The 17,283-nt window shown below is 42.1% G+C and overlaps 1 protein-coding gene across 4 annotated transcripts in view; it reads right to left on the reverse strand.

Moving 5' to 3' along the window:
- LOC123165093 (uncharacterized) overlaps positions 1-5,265 on the reverse strand; it is a 6,741-nt gene extending 1,476 nt beyond the window's left edge. For 2 of the 4 annotated variants that reach the window (XM_044582725.1, XM_044582724.1), the window contains exons 1-8: positions 4,635-5,263; positions 4,306-4,449; positions 3,098-3,252; positions 2,747-3,013; positions 2,532-2,656; positions 2,180-2,297; positions 2,004-2,096; positions 1,793-1,870 (exon numbers count right to left, since the gene is read on the reverse strand). In XM_044582725.1, coding sequence (XP_044438660.1) covers positions 1,793-1,870; positions 2,004-2,096; positions 2,180-2,297; positions 2,532-2,656; positions 2,747-3,013; positions 3,098-3,252; positions 4,306-4,449; positions 4,635-5,121 — 1,467 coding nt within the window. In that variant the 5' untranslated portion in view covers positions 5,122-5,263. Of the gene's footprint in view, positions 1-1,792; positions 1,871-2,003; positions 2,097-2,179; positions 2,298-2,531; positions 2,657-2,746; positions 3,014-3,097; positions 3,253-4,305; positions 4,450-4,634 lie in introns of all 4 variants that reach the window. The other 2 variants (XM_044582726.1, XM_044582727.1) reach the window with 2 other exon arrangements.
- Between the last annotated feature and the right edge of the window lie 12,018 nt (positions 5,266-17,283).

Raw genomic sequence — 17,283 nt, forward strand, 5'->3', positions numbered from 1 at the left:
TACAACACAAGTCATTGACTAGGAGAAGCCTTGGTGTCTGCCAGGTATATGTATGTAAATTGATGGCATGACTACATTGATTATTCTTTTTTTCTGAACATGACTACATTGATTATTCACAGGTATCCAACCTCCCTAATTATTATATGCATATGTTCTTGTTTCTGAACACTGTCGAACAAAGCGCTGGGACAAATGGAACGTATCACCAAGTCAAATGGGATAATATTTGTGGGTCAAAAAAGAAATGTGTCTTGCTATTAAAAATTTGAGGAAATGAATGCAAGTATCCCTAATAAATGGTGGTGGACACTTAAAAAAGGGAAGGTTTATGACAGGAGATTGTCAAGGAAAAAAGGCAGAGGACTGATCTTGTTGCGCCGACCTACTTAAGATTCAAAATATTTATTCGGAAGGCAAGAAAATCATCATTTGTAATGGTGTTAATACCAGATAATGAGAGGCTAAGTAGATTGGTGATAAATTTTGCTCAATAATACCCTGCTCTTTATGATATGTGATAAGAAGGATAATCAGTGAGTCAATGTTATACGAATGGCAACAAAGTTTTAGTAGCTGATTAACAGGTGCCCCAAAAGATAAACATGATTTTCTATTTTCACAAGCTCAATAGGTTAGTCTGTCCGTTGTTCCTGCTGTTACCACATGGTCTTTGGGGAATGAAAATGAAGGCAGGTTTACAGTGAAATTTGTATAGATGATGAGATATGGTGATAGTTCTTCTACACGCATATGGAAAGCTCAAATACTTATCAAAGTTAAAACATTTTGTGGTTGTTAGAGAAAATGTGTTGTTAAAAAATACAAAACAATAAAAAGAAAATGGCTGGGTGATCCAAAATAGTGAAATACTACATCTGAGGTCATCCTGGAACTGTCCAATATTTGTTATTTGAATCTGCTATACCTAAGGTTGTCTGGAGAGAGATTGCTATGTTCATTCATGCTGATGCTATTTCCCAATCAGCTAAAAAAATCCTCAAGGGTTGAGAAATTCTTAACCACAGATAAAAGAATTCATGCAAATGGCTTAGCAGTGTGTTGGGCAATTTGGAAGTTAAGAAACAGATGTAGCTTTGAAAAGATTGATATTAATCTGCTAGTGAGATAATTCTCCACGCCCGTGCTGCTAAAAATAAAGCAGAACTGCTGAACAGGATGAATAAACAAGAACTACAATGACTATAAGGCATGTTGCGATATGTGATGTAAATGATGGCATGGGATGCTGCTAGTCAACATGTTTCTGCTAATGTACTTCTTCAAGCTCCTGACATATGCCCGCGCAAGGGCAGCTATAGATGCGAAAAAGGATAATAGCAAGACGAGACACGAGAGACATTTGGGGGAAAAGGATGATGTGTTTTTTAAGTCCAGTAATCTCTTCTCTTTGAATTTTTTTCAGATGTCTCTTCTTGACTAGCCTTTTGTAGGCTAGTTTGAGTTAGTTAATTCTGTTTGCCTTATTTTCACAGTTTCTCTGGCTTCTGAACTATATTTCCATCTGCTACATACATAATATCTCATTTTCCATTCATCTATAGTGGAAAAATGGACTCCTAGCTTAAATACAAGAGTAAGTAAACACTAACCTGAACAAAATTAGAATAATCTGTTTTGAATTGATTTACATGAGAACTACTGCATTTTATATAGTATATAGACGTCTTCGTATGATCATAGTTTTAGCTTGTAACTATGTATAAACATAAGGGCTTTGATAGAAGATATAAAAGTAAATTGCAGTTAAACATCGCATAAAAAAACATACTAGAATGTCCATGCAGGAACCGATGGCTCCTCCTTGGTCAAGATGATTCTCGCATATTCTCATAATTAAGTTCTCCAACTGATAGCAGCAACAAGAATAATAAATGTGAGTTATTTAGTAGACCATAAACATGAGATGTGTGTTTTTTCTATACACTTTACTCACGAAGTAACATAACACATTTATTGCTATTACTGTTAATAATAATTACCTCAACTGTGGTAGCAACGCACTCTCCATTCACGGAATCAACGACATCACCAGGTCTAACTCCTAGTTCTTCAGCAATCGATCCATGGGACACCTACAGTTTAATTTGTTATGCATTACTCAATAGCATTTAGTAAGCATTGTTCAAGAAAACAAGGAACAGTGGACAACATCTACCTCTTTAACTATCAGACCCGAATCAATATTACACTTTCGGAAGATCCTCTCCACATGAATTGGATCGAGAAATTTAATGGGTGAAAGCTTCATCCCAATATGCAGGCGAGGGATACACCTTGCAACATTGTCATTTATCAAATTCCAAAAACTAAAACTATGAACAATATTATATAACTTAAAACACAATTTTGATGAATGAAGCTTTGTGTCTAAATATCCAACAGAAATTAGACTTAGCAATATAAGAAGAAATATATCAACACAAGCACATCACAAGATCAATTGTGTTTCCTCAAGATATTTTCTTATGACTTAATCATACAATGATACCAACAGAAGAAAAACTTACTGAAATTTTTTCCACATATCCAAGCACTTCAATACAATAGAGGAAGGAATATATGCTGTCCCGGGAAAATTAGCCATCCCCAAAACGTGCCCATCAAAATCAATAACCATTCCTCCAATGCTGGGCTAAGATATTTAAATTGCCAACATCAGAACTATGAGCAACATAAGTTAATAATTAATATTTATAAGATAATCACGATGAAGATATTATACCTCACAACCAGTGAATAGATAATGATGACGTTCGTATGTAGTTGGGCCCATGAAATTAACACATCCGTGAGCAATTGTCATGTTTAAACGTTCATCTCTACCGAGCACAAGTATCTCCTGACCATAGTTGATGTCACTACTAAACCTAGGAATCTTAGCACACAAGTCTAAATTAACCTTCAACACGGCAATATTGATGTGCTTGTCATAGCGAAACAAGATTGCAGGTACGGTTGTCTCATCTTCATCCAACAAATGAGCAATAATCTAAAGACAGATACAAAAACATATATTATGACAAGTGTTATTTAGCATACATAGATGAACAAACGTATTCATTTGTAAACATACCTCAGCATCAGGTACATACTCATCTGTACCTGACCACTGGGTTAGGGCCGTGTATTTTGAGCAGATTATGCGCGCAGATGTCAAAACAGTGCCCTCTTTACTCCCCTCATCCCAATCAATTAGAAAACCAGATGATCGTGCCATGAGTTTACCATCTGTAGATGCAACAATAGATAAGAGAAAAACAAAAATTATAGATGCAACCTAAAAAGCACGGATACAGCGACACGCATAAGGGACACAGGATACGGCATTTTCCAACAACAGCCTATCGGGGATACGGCAAATACATATGAAACTAAATAAAAATATGCCATGTAATATAGAGTTAAAGACAAAAAAGAAACGAGAAAGAGATCGCCCCATTCAGCAGTAACTCTCTGAACATAAGCCCACGGAGGATATTTCGGATTCAGCAGTAACTCTCTGAACAGCTAGTGCCATTTCCTCTCCCATTGTCAAGAGCCACAGAGAAGATTATCCATTAGAAGTTGGGTCAGCCCAGCTAGTGCCATTTCAAGAGCCACTGGATGCTACAGATTAATGTGCACCGTCAAAACTCAAGCCCTATCTCTCTCTGCCCTAACACTTGACCAACCCGCCACTCTCTTGCCATCGCCTCTCCTCCCAGCGATGGATCTCTCAACTCCCCGCAGGAGCTGTCGCCACCGCCCTCCTCCCAACCTGCTCCTCTTGCCGCTGCAGCAGCAACAGCAGCAGCGGCCAGCGCTGCAGCGGGGGATGTAGCAGCAGCAACGGCGGCGGGGGATGTAGCAGCAGCAACGGCGGCGGGGGCACAACAGCAGCAACAGCGCAGTGGCAAGGGCGCAGGCAGCAGCAGCACGGTGGCAAGGGCGCAACAGCAGCAGCATTGAGGCGGGAGGGTGCTCCAGATCCAGCGCTGCCTCAAGTCGCACGAGGGTGCTGCTCCGGCTGGTGGATTAATCTTCCATTAGCCATCTAATTTTATTCTTTGCGAGTCCCCCACGTGTCCCAGCCATGTCCTCCCTTTTCTTTCTTTTTTTTAATTCATAATTTGGAAAATACGGAGGGATACATGTATCCCCGCGTGTCCCCGTGTCCGGCCGTATCAGAACGGGGATTCGGCAACTTCTTCTGCCGTGTTCATGCTTTGTAGGATGCAACAATACATAAGAGAAAAACCAAAACTATACAGAGACACTAAATAAAGGCAATGTGTTACATACCGACATAGGACGAAAAGCTAAAAATAACTTTAGCTGCTTGTAGGATTGTTTTTGTAGTAGACTCACGAACGCTCTGCAAGTTTGCATTCGCCATACACGAACCACAAATAGACATATCAAGCGTTGCAAGCTGTTGTTGGAGCTCTGCATGTTAACATGCAAAAAATGGTGAATCAGTCTACTGTGTTCAAATACATATCATCTTGAGCAAAATAGACATGTTTCATTCATTATTGGCAACTGTTTTTTGTTAGAGGTGCATAGCTATCCTAGCAATCACTAATCAGATAGTAGAATGAAAGCAGAGTGTAAGCATCTCCCAAACTTACTTCTTTTTGCACGGTACTTGCATTGGAGCTCGTCATAAGCTTCAAGGGCATCCTTCATCGCAGGGTCATGGGCATTCTCTGGGTTTCGGATGTAGGCTGGGGGATGAGGCCAACGCAGTGGAGAGCTGACCGCAGAGGAGGAGGAGGAGGCATGCGATGCGCCTGGTGAAGCTGGGGCCGCCTGCTCGCCGGTGCTCGTAGCGGCTTTCTTCTTGCCAGTTCCCTTGCGCTTCTTGGATCCCTTCCCCCTCTTGGATCCCTCGGACGGCTCCAGGGGGGCTTCGCTCTTGCCTCGCTGCTGCGATGCTGCGGCCGACGGCTCCGGTGACGCTTTCCTCTTGCCTCGCTGCGATGACGGCGCGGCTTCCGGTTGGGCCTTCCCCGAACAGTCCGCCACCGGGGTGCGCCGCCGCCGCCGCCGCTTCCACCGCCCTGCCCTCGACCTAGATCCCGAAATCTCTCCCACCTCGTCCTGCGGGATCGGCATTGGCCGTGCTTCTTAGGGTTTGGTTGGCTCGGCCGACCACAGGATCGCGAGATCGCCTATGCCGCGGTATCGATTCGGCGAGGGGTGGGGGATTTTCGATTCGGGGAAGGGGGAAGGGGACAGGGACGGGTAGAGAGGGAGGGTAGAAGACGGGAAGACAAGGGTCGGTCGGTCGGTTCGCCACGTGATTGACGGTAGTCCTGGCCATGGGCAGCCCGGCCCGGACGGCCCGAAAAAGCCCGACCTGACCTTGCCCAAGGGCCGGACTTGGGCCTAGATTTTGAGCCCCCGGGCCCGTCGTATTCACCGTTTAAGGAAGAGGCCCGGCGGGCTTTTAGCGTGATGGGCGGGCTCGGGCCTGGTTTTAGGCCCAACGGTCGGCCCAGCCCGGCTTGGGCCTAGGTTTTTTACATCGGGCTTTGGTAGGACAGGCCCGAAGCCCGGGCCGACCGACAGATGGCCAAGTATACTCCACGGGATGAGACGGGCAGGACATTGTATTCCACGCTGCCGCACGGGGCACGCTCATTCGTATCCGTTCCCCACCGGTTACTCAGCAGCTAGGAACGCAATGGAATGGCCCGTCAGACCTTATCAGATCCCGGGTCATGTCAACTCCAACGGGATCATCAAATTGCCCACAAATATCTGCAATAGGGGTTCAATATTTTTTTGTCAATCCAATAACAGTCATCAAATTATCCAAAAGTATTCTAACGTTCAAAATCCCACAAAACCGAAACCCAACAAAAAAGAGGTATACGAGCATCCAACAACGCGGATCCACCCAAAAACCTCTCTACCGCCACTCTTATTGCGTCCTATCGCTCTTTAATTACACCGCATGATGGGACTGAGCGGGGCGGCTTTCCACCCTCATTCATGTCGGGCATCCGCCTGCCCGGCATTCACACCGACAGGGCAAAACAAGAAACTTTACTTCGGCCACCCACATCAACCCAACGATTCGCTTGCTCGGGCTATTTAAAGCCGACTAGCAACGCCCAAAAAACCTACCACCCCGAGCACCTTCTCACTCCATCCTAGCCATAGACCGACCGCTGACCGATCATCCCGGTAGAGGTCACTGTCACCACAGCGTCGAACCAACATCGCGGCCGAGGTCCGCGCTACAAAGGACATCGGCAGGCCTGCATTGTGATGGGCCAACCTCCAAGCTCTTCCGAGCAAAGCTCGTACGAGTCGGAGACACGCGCCTCTCTTCATCAGTTTGGACTTTGGGATGAACTATTAATTGTTCACGTGCAACTGCACATCTCGACTAATATTACAAACATATGTGAGAATTAGCATGTACACAAAGATATTTTAATTGCACTAAAAAGTAGCAATTCAAGTTGATTGATCATAATATAGCATTGCATTGACAATACCCATCATAAAGTTCTTGGCAATTGGAAAATTGCGAAGAGAGCATAAATACTTAGTGCAGCACTTGAATATACATACGAGATTATACTGTTGGAAAGCTCACATACAAGAAGCACGGAGCTTCCTCACATAAGCTTCCTAGTTAAAATATGGCAACCCACAATTGCAATATCTTAACAAATCACAATACAGACATGTATCACATAGGTTTAAGGAACACGTGTAGCTACACTAACATTTGGTATATTTGAGGTACTTGACATGATCTCTTTTTTCTAAATCCCCACCCATATGTTAATTAATTAAAACAAATGTCCGTACATAAACCACGCATGACGGAACACTATTAATACGAATAGTATCAGACCTATTAATAAAACTAAACTTCTCAATCTCATGCGCCACCATATTTGCCTTCCTGTTTATCTTGGTGATTTTTAAATTCCTCATCATATTGGAGACATGAATAATTTCAGCTATCAACATCGTCTCAACTTAGCTTGATTCTTTTTCTTTACTCCGGAAGAAGGTCAATCTTATTTGTTCTAACCTGTCTGCTAGGTTTCTTGGAGCTGCAGGCAAATGGATGCATCTCAGTTCAGAGCATGTTTCTAAGTGAAAGTTATACCTAATGATATAATCTGCACAAACTTAATGTCCAGGCATAATATAGACTAAACAGTCAATTACCCAGTCAACTACTAACAGAAATAGCAACACCAGATAGCACTGTCTCTTGTAGAAAAATATGTGTCACAATTACCCAGGAATAAGGAAATTAATAATAAAACGTTAGGAGTAAATACACCATAATTGTTTCACATTCTGATGCAGTTGCAACATAAAGGAATGAACATGTTGAAGAAGATTGTAATAGCCTGACTTAATAGGGATGATAGACTACTCATATCAATAAGGAATTCCTTCTTTTCCGGAGCCCATTCGGAAAGAACACCCAAGTTAAGCGTAATCAGCTTGAAGTACTTTCAAAATGGGTGACCGACCAAGAAGTTGGTCCCGCGTGCGCAGAGTGAGCACAAAGTGCGCGAGAAAGACTAGTATTGATCTGTTGGGCCAGTCTAGATCCCTCCATGAGTAACAACCACCCGCGGGTGTGTCTGGGAAGATATAAGCCGGGAAAGAAATTAATAATTTTTGCGTGTGAAAGAAATTCTTTCAAAATGGACAAACTTAGGAAAATAAAAAAGCACACTATTGTACTTTAGATATAATTTAGCCTATGATTGTCAATTCCAACACCCAATGTATTTTGTTTATAGGGTACTAAGTCAGTTCACAGTTTGGTTTAGTATCCAACTATCAAGGTTAACTTGTTATGATATGTAGCATTTATCTAGTTGGTAATCTGGTTGTCAAATAGGAGGTACTATCAAATTTAATGGCCCAGTATGAAAGATCAATAGCAACAAGACATCATCAACAAAGGAGAACAACACGTAGATGGGCGATGATGGGTGTTAGTATAAGAAATATAGCCACCACAAATATTCCATTGTGTACCTTTGCACTTAATTCTCGCTAGTTATCTTTCTTAACCGTCTCCATACAAAAGAGTACTTTGACATACACAAAAGAAACAATTGCACTAAATGTGCTCTGAATGACGAGAAAGCAATTTCTATAAAGAAACATACTTTTCTCAACAGTACATGAATAATACCTCCAAAAGCAACAAAAAGGAACAACACGAATGGTATATGTATTACATTAACCATGTTGGTGCAATAATTTGCCTCCTTATGTTTTGGAGTTTGTTGACATAAATAATATGGGACTTATGTGTTTGCTAGTGCACACAGAGTAACAAGTCCCTAGAATCAAGAGGAGTTTGGTTCAAACGAAGAACATAATCTCCTGCGTAGTAGTGAAGGTTATCATAGCATTTATTTCGTTGTTTATCTTCTCTTTATTGAGTCATAGGACCACCGTTGCTCTTTGAAATCCGCCCGTTGAGAACATGTCGGTTGGCTATTGGCTGGACTGCGTGTCCAAAATGGTCATTTCCCATCTGGGAAGGCTACGGCTATATATAGCCACCCCGCCTCGGCTTTGTGCGGTGGCTGCTTCGTTTGATTCCGAGAAGATTGTTGAGCAACCCCCTCTCCGAGTGATTTGAGTTTAAAATCCACCGAGAGAAAACCCCTAGAGCCGAAAAATTAGATAGTAGTTCAGCATCACTCGAATCTAAGTCCAGTACGCTCCGCCTATTACTCTTGAGAGCTGCAAACTCTCTAGACGGTTAGGTGTCAATTTCTTCGGAGACTAAGAGTAATTGTGGTTCTCAAAGAAGAAGTCTGTAAAGGTTCAGAGATCGCCTCAAGTATCTACCACGAGTGATCGGTATTGGTTGATGAACCAATTGTCGAGGAGAATAGGGCGAAGAGAGTTTATCTTCCGTGTTAAGTCACAACCCCTCCAACCAGACGTAGTCCTTGTGCAGAAGGACGGACTGGTCTACCAAACACCTTGTCGCCATCGAGCATCACTAGTTACCTTTGTTCTCCTTCGTTACTTCCGAATGCTTTCAATTATGTGATTTGTCTCGATGCATGCTTTTTGTTTCCATTCGATAGCTTGTATTTGCTCGCTATACTCTGTTTTCATTCGCTCCGCTGCTGGGTTCCGAGAGTTTTGAGATTTCCGAAAGAAAACTTAAAACTCCCATTCACCCCCTCTGGTAGACATACTTCGTTCCTACAATTGGATCAGAGCAAGGTACTCCTTGACTCTGCTCATTTTTCTCTAACCACCTTGGAGTTTAAGTATGTCTTTAGTGAGCTACAAGTCGCATCTCAAGATTTCCATATTCGATGGGACAGACTATCCCTTCTAGAAAGAGAAGATGAAGACCCGTCTCTGAGCAATTGACGATGATATGTGGAACGTGGTGTAGAATGGAGTCATGATTGAAGTTCCCCAAGTCCCCAATGATCGAGAGAAGAGACTCATTCAACTGGACGCTCAAGCTAAAGATGAAATTGGTGGCTGATACTCTCCAACGTATCTACTTTTCTCATGCTTTTCCTCTTGTTTTGGACTCTAATTTGCATGATTTGAATGAAACTAACCCGGACTGACGTTGTTTTCAGCAGAACTACCATGGTGTTATTTTTGTGCAGAAACAAAAGTTCTCGCAATGGAACGAAACTTTGCGAGGATTTTTTATATAATAAAAGAGAATTTCTGGATCCATGATCCATCGGAGAGGGGCCCCTGGGTGGGCACAACCCACCAGGGCGCGCCGCGCCCTCGTGGGTTGTACCCACCTGGTGGCCCCACTGATGACCCCCCTGATACTATAAAATCACATATTTCTAGAAAAAAATTAGGGAGAAAGAATTATGTGATCCACGAGACGGAGCCGCCGCCAAGCCCTGTTCTTCCTCGGGAGGACAGATCTGGAGCCCGTTTGGGGCTCCGGAGAGGGGGATCTTCGTTCTTCGTCATCACCAACACTTCTCCATCGCTAATTCCATGATGCTCCCCACCGGGAGTGAGTAATTCCTTCGTAGGCTCGGTAGTCGGTGAGGAGTTGGATGAGATTCATCATGTAATCGAGTTAGTTTTGTTAGGGCTTGATCCCTAGTATCCACTATGTTCTTAGATTGATGTTGCTATGACTTTGCTCTGCTTAATGCTTGTCACTTTGGGTCCGGGTGCCATGAACTCAGATCTGAACCGTTTATGAATTCATCACTATATCCATGTGTTAGATTCGATCTTGCAAGTTATAGTCACCTACTACGTGTTATGATCCGACAACCCCGGAGTGACAACAACCGGGCCCACTCTCGGTGATGGCCGTAGTTTGAGGAGTTCATGTATTCACTATGTGTTAATGCTTTGTTCCGGTTCTCTATTAAAAGGAGACCTTAATATCCCTTAGTTTCCAATATGGACCCCGCTACCACGGGAGGGTAGGACAAAAGATGTCATGCAAGTTCTTTTAATAAAGCACGTATGACTATTTACGGAATACATGCCTACATTATATCGATGAACTGGAGCTATTGCCGTATCGCCCTAGGTTATAACTATCTCATGATGAATATCATCCAACAAGTCACCGATCCAATGCCTACGAACTTTTCCATATTGTTTCTGCTATGTTACTACTACTATCATCACTGCTACACTTGCTACAAAACTACTGCTATCACTGTTACTGTTACCATTGCTGCTGTCAGTACTATCAAAACTATCATATTACTGTGCTACTGATTTCTTGCTGCAGATAATTAATCTCCAGGTGTGGTTGAATTGACAACTCAGCTGCTAATACCTTCAAATATTCTTTGGCTCCCCTTGTGTCGAATCTATAAATTTGGGTTGAATACTCTACCCTCGAAAACTGTTGGGATCCCCTATACTTGTGGGTTATTAGTGGCCATCTCTCTCGTGTTCAATTTCTTTGCTATTATCAGTGTGAAACTGCGAAGGAATTGTGGGACATTCTTGAGAAGATAAATGAAGGTGTTTCAACTCAGAAAGAAGCTGGCATTGATACCCTTCAAGCGAAATTCAATCGGTTCAAGCGCATTGGAAATGAAAGCTATCAGCAAATGTTCGATCATCTGAGTGACATTGCAAACAAGCTGCATGGTCTTGGCGCCATAGACATCACTGACCATGAAGTTGTGAAGAAACTGCTTCGATCACTTGACAGTTCATTTGACACTCTAGTTCTGATGATAAGGGAATGAGCTGATTTCAAATACCTCGACTCTACTGATATAATGGAAAGGTTGAACACCCACAAGGAACAAGAAGAAGAGAAGAGAGATCTCTATGGTTCAAGACATCGCAAAAGCCATGCTCTCAAGGATGCGGCTGATTCTTCCTCCGAAGGAAATGTCGAAGAAGATTTTGATGACCCAGAAAGGCTCACCAAAGATCTCGCACTAATCACGAAAAGATCCAGTGCCTTCACAGGAAAAAACAGTTCCAAAAGAAAGGATCAAGCAACTCTGGCAGTTCAAAATCTTCATCAAAACCTACGGGAGATTACACCTGCTTCAAGTGCAAAAAGCCACGACATTTCTTTTCGGACTGCCCTCTCTGGGAAGCTGAAATTTGTGCCAGTGGAAAATATTCTTTGGCTCCCCTTGTGTCGAATCTATAAATTTGGGTTGAATACTCTACCCTCGAAAACTGTTGCGATCCCCTATACTTGTGGGTTATCAAGACCTTTTTCTGGCGCCGTTGCAGGGGAGCATAGCTATATTTGTTGAGTCACTTGAGATTATTACCATATTATCACTAAGGAGAATCTGAAGGATATACAGACTAAGATCTATCCCTCTAAGATGAGGGGAGGTAAGGAACTGCCATCCAATTCTGCTTTAGATTCACCTTCTGTTATGAGTAAACTTGCAACACCACCACATGCTATTTCCGATATGTCGCAAGTTATTGACGATGCTGAAGGAAATATGCCCTAGAGGCAATAATAAAGTTATTATTTATATTTCCTTATATCATGATAAATGTTTATTATTCATGCTAGAATTGTATTAACCGGAAACTTAGTACATGTGTGAATACATAGACAAACAGAGTGTCACTAGTATGCCTCTACTAGACTAGCTCGTTGAATCAAAGATGGTTAAGTTTCCTAGCCATAGACATGAGTTGTCATTTGATTAACGGGATCACATCATTAGAGAATGATGTGATTGACTTGACCCATCCGTTAGCTTAGCACTTGATTGTTTAGTATATTGCTATTGCTTTCTTCATGACTTATACATGTTCCTATGACTATGAGATTATGCAACTCCCGAATACCGGAGGAACACTTTGTGTGCTACCAAACGTCACAATGTAACTAGGTGATTATAAAGGTGCTCTACAGGCGTCTCCTATGGTACTTGTTGAGTTGATATAGATCGAGATTAGGATTTGTCACTCCGATTGTCGGAGAGGTATCTCTGGGCCCTCTCCGTAATGCACATCACTATAAGCCTTGCAAGCATTGTGACTAATGAGTTAGTTGCGGGATGATGCATTACAGAACGATTAAAGAGACTTGCCGGTAACGAGATTGAACTAGGTATTGAGATACCAACGATCGAATCTCGGGCAAGTAACATACCGATGACAAAGGGAACAACGTATGTTGTTATGCGGTTTGACCGATAAAGATCTTCGTAGAATATGTGGGAGCCAATATGAGCATCCAGGTTCCGCTATTGGTTATTGACCGGAGACGTGTCTCAGTCATGTCTACATAGTTCTTGAACCCATAGGGTCCGCATGCTTAACGTTCGGTGACGATCGGTATTATGAGTTTATGTGTTTTGATGTACCGAAGGTAGTTCGGAGTCCCGGATATGATCACGGACATGACGAGGAGTCTCGAAATGGTCGAGACATAAAGATCGATATATTGGATGACTATGTTTGGACATCGGAAAGGTTTCGAGAGAGTTCGGGCATATACCGGAGTACCGGGGGGTTACCGAAACCCCCCGGGGAGTATATGGGCCCTAATGGGCTTTAGTGGAGAGAGAGGGGCAGCCAAGGCAGGCCGCGCCCCCCCTCCCCCTCTGGTCCGAATTGGACTAGGAAGGGGGGCGGCGCCCCCCTTTCCTTCCTCCCTCTCTCCCTCTTCCTTCTCTCCTGGTCCAACTAGGGAAGGGGGGATCCTACTCCCGGTGGGAGTAGGACTCCTCCAGGGCGCGCCATAGAGGGCCGACCCTCCCCCCTCCTCCACTCCTTTATATATGGGGGAGGGGGGCACCCCATAGACACACAAGTTGATCATTGATCTCTTAGCCGTGTGCGATGCCCCCCTCCACCATAATCCACCTCGGTCATATCGTTGCAGTGCTTAGGCGAAGCCCTGCGCCGGTAGCTTCATCATCACAGTCATCACGCCGTCCTGCTGACGAAGCTCTCCCTCGACACTCAGCTGGATCGAGAGTTCGTGGGACGTCACCGAGCCGAACGTGTGCAGATCGCGGAGGTGCCGTACTTTCGGTACTAGGATCGGTCGATCGTGAAGACGTACGACTACATCAACCGCGTTGTCATAACGCTTCCTCTTTGGTATACGAGGGTACGTGGACACCACTCTCCTCTCTCGTTGCTATGCATCACCATGATCTTGCGTGTGCGTAGGAAATTTTTCGAAATTACTACGTTCCCCAACAGATGCTACTTCTGCTATGAATGATGCTTATGATGATGCTAGTACCTTGCTTAATGATGATGATGTGCCACTTGGTGATTTTCTTGATAAACAAATTGCTATAGTGATACAACATGATGTTGTTGAATCTGATGATGAGCTTGAAACAGAAACTCCTGAAACACCTGCTAGAACTAGCCTTCCTAGATATGAATTGCCTAAGGTACCGGAAGGTTATGTTATGAGTGAAGAAACAACTAGAGATATTCTTGCTTGTAATGATAGAGATGATCTAGAGAAATTACTACACAAGTATAAACAAAAATCTCTGAATGCTAGAATGAAATGTGATCCTAAGTTTGCTACTTCACCTATTTTTATTGATGATAAGGATTATGAATTCTCTGTCGACCCAGAGTTAATTACTTTGGTTGAATCTGATCCTTTCCATGGTCTTGAAACTAAAACTGTTGTGGCACATCTTACTAAGTTGAATGATATAGCTACCCTTTTTACTCATGATGAGAAAACTCGCTATTACTTTATTCTCAAATTATTTCCTTTCTCATTAAAGGGTGATGCTAAAGCTTGGTACAATACTCTTGCTCCTGGTTGTGTGCGTAGTCCCCAGGATATGATCTATTACTTCTCTGAAAAATATTTTCCTGCTCATAAGAAACAAGCTGCTTTACAGGAAATATTTTACTTTGTTCAAACTAAAGAAGAGAGTCTCCCACAAGCTTGGGGGAGGCTTTTCCAGTTACTTAATGCTTTGCCTGATCATCCTCTTAAGAAAAATGAAATACTTGATATCTTCTATAATGGACTAACCGATGCTTCTAGGGACTTCCTATATAGTTGTGCTGGTTGTGTTTTCAGGGAAAGAACTGTTGGGAAGCTGAACAATATTGAATAATATATTGAAAAATTATGATGATTGGACTCTTCCTGAACCACCGCCTAAACCCACTCCGAAGAAGAGGGGTATATTATATCTCACTCCTGAAGATATGCAAGAGGCAAAGAAATCTATGAAGGAAAAAGGTATTAAAGCTGAGGATGTTAAAAATTTACCTCCTATTGAAGAAATACATGGGCTTAATACACCACCACTGCCTAAGGTGGTAGAGGTAAATTCTCTAATGAAGTTCAATGAAAAGGATAATCCTCACAATATGCATCCTAGTCAATGCCTTTATGAGTTTGAAAACTATATTAGAAAACAAGATCACTTCAATGCAAATGTTATGAAACAATTGAAATATAATTCTGATATGATTGCTCGCTTGAGTGACTTGTTATTTAGAATCTCAAATGATGTTAGAGGTGTTGGAAAACATGCTTCTATGGTTCAAACTCAATTAGAACAAGTTGCTAAATCACAAAGAGAATTGCTTGATGAAATGAATAATAATAATATGCATGACTTTACTGTTAGAGTTGCAACTAGAGGAGGTAAAATGACCCAGGAACAACTTTATCCTAAAGGTCATCCGAAAAGAATTGAACAAGATTCACAAAGAGCTAATATTGATGCACCTATTCCTTCTAGAAAGAAAAAGAAGAAGAAAAATGATAGGACTTTGCATACTTCTAGTGAACCTGGAATAGAAAAACCTCCTGATAATGAAAGTGAAACTTCTATCTCTGATGCTGAAACTCAATCTGGTAATGAACACTCACCTAGTGATAATGAAAAAGATAATGATGAGGTTCATGAAGATTCTCAACCAACCAATGATAAAGAACCAGATAATGATGTTGAGATAGAACCACCTGTTGATCTTGATAACGCACAACTTAAGAATAAAAGGTATGATAAAAGAGACTTCATTGCTAGAAAACACGGTAAAGAAAGAGAGCCGTGGGTTCAAAAACCTATGCCTTTTCCACCCAAGTCAACTAAAAAGAAAGATGATGAAGAGTTTCAATGCTTTGCTGAAATGCTGAGGCCAATTTTTTTGCGTACTCGCTTGACTGATATCTTGAAAATGCCTCCCTATGCAAAGTATATGAAAGACATCATCACAAATAAGAGAAAAATACCGGAAGCTGAAATCTCCACTATGCTTGCTAATTACACTTTTAAATATGGAGTGCCTAAAAAACTTGGAGATCCGGGAATACCAACTATACCTTGCTCTATCAAAAAGAATTATGTGAAAACTACTTTGTGTGATCTAGGAGCTGGTGTTAGTGTTATGCCTTTCTCTTTATATAAAAGACTTGACTTGAATAAACTCACACCTACTGAAATCTCTTTGCAAATGGCTGACAAATCAACTACCATACCTATCGGTATCTGTGAGGATGTGCCCGCTATTGTTGCTAATGTTACTATTTTGACTGACTTTGTTATACTTGAGATGCCCGAGGACGACAACATGTCGATTATCCTTGGTAGACCCTTCTTGAATACTGTAGGGGCTGTTATTGATTGCAATAAAAGCAAGGTCACTTTTCATATTAATGGCAATGAGCATACGGTGCAATTTCCGAAGAAACAATTCCAAGTGAATAGTATTAATGTTATTGAAAAATCTCCGACAATCACTATTGGAAGTTTTCAAATACCTCTACCTACTGTCAAAAAGAAATATGAAATGCTTATTGTTGGGGAAATGCATATCCCCATTGAGGTAACTTAGTGATTTACGAAAGTTCTTCGGTTTCATGCTAATCGAAAGTGGTTGTTAATAAGACTTGATCAACCTTATTAATGGATCATTTTTGAGCGGTATGAAGTTAATGAATTTAGTAAGCACTACCTTCTGCCCTTAACTTTTGTTTTCTGTTTTTATTAGTTAAATAAAATAAAATGCCATGTTTTGTCTATTTTCTGAATTTCCGGTGCAATAAAAAATGACCCAAAAATAAAAGTTCTCAGAATGCCCTGAAAATTTTACACGATTTTTTCTGAATATTTCTGAATTTCCAGTGCAAATAATTCCAAAGGGAGGTGCACCAGGTGGGCACAACCCACCTGGGCGCGCCAGGACCCCCAGGCGCGCCCTGGTGGGTTGTGGTCCCCACGTGGGGCCCCTCACTTACCTCTTCATCCCACATCATCACTTACCTCCAGAAAAAATCCCCATTTCTCTCTCTCTCGTGTTCTTGAGCTCAAACCCGTGGATTTCGATCTCTTTGCTTGAAGCTCCATTTCCGAAACTGTTTCGGGGATTGTTGCTTGGTATATGACTCCATCATTTGTCCAATTAGTTTTTTTGCTTTAGTGGTTTATATTTAGAATAATTAGCTACTCTTGGTGCTACTGTAGATGTGCTTGCATGTTGAATTCTTAGTGTTCTAAGTAGTTTGAATGCTTGTTGTGGCCTCTATGCATCCCTATGAGTAGTTGCTATCAATTTTATAAAGTTTTGATGACAAATTTTTGCCACCCCAAAATTTTATTTTCAGAAAATTGTACGCGGACATGATGAACCTATTTGGAAGGAGTTCTTCGAGGAGTTGATCCTCGGGGGCATCTTCTAGTGACAATTATGCTCGTCGGTCCTATGTTGAACCAAGTGAAAGTTCCACGCGAGATGCCGCCACCAAGACATGTTTATGGCCTAGCGATGAATATATGGTGCGTGTGGGCATCAAGGAGGAATTTG

Source organism: Triticum aestivum, chromosome 7D (genome assembly GCF_018294505.1).
Source record: "Triticum aestivum cultivar Chinese Spring chromosome 7D, IWGSC CS RefSeq v2.1, whole genome shotgun sequence".
Classification (NCBI taxonomy): domain Eukaryota; kingdom Viridiplantae; phylum Streptophyta; class Magnoliopsida; order Poales; family Poaceae; genus Triticum; species Triticum aestivum.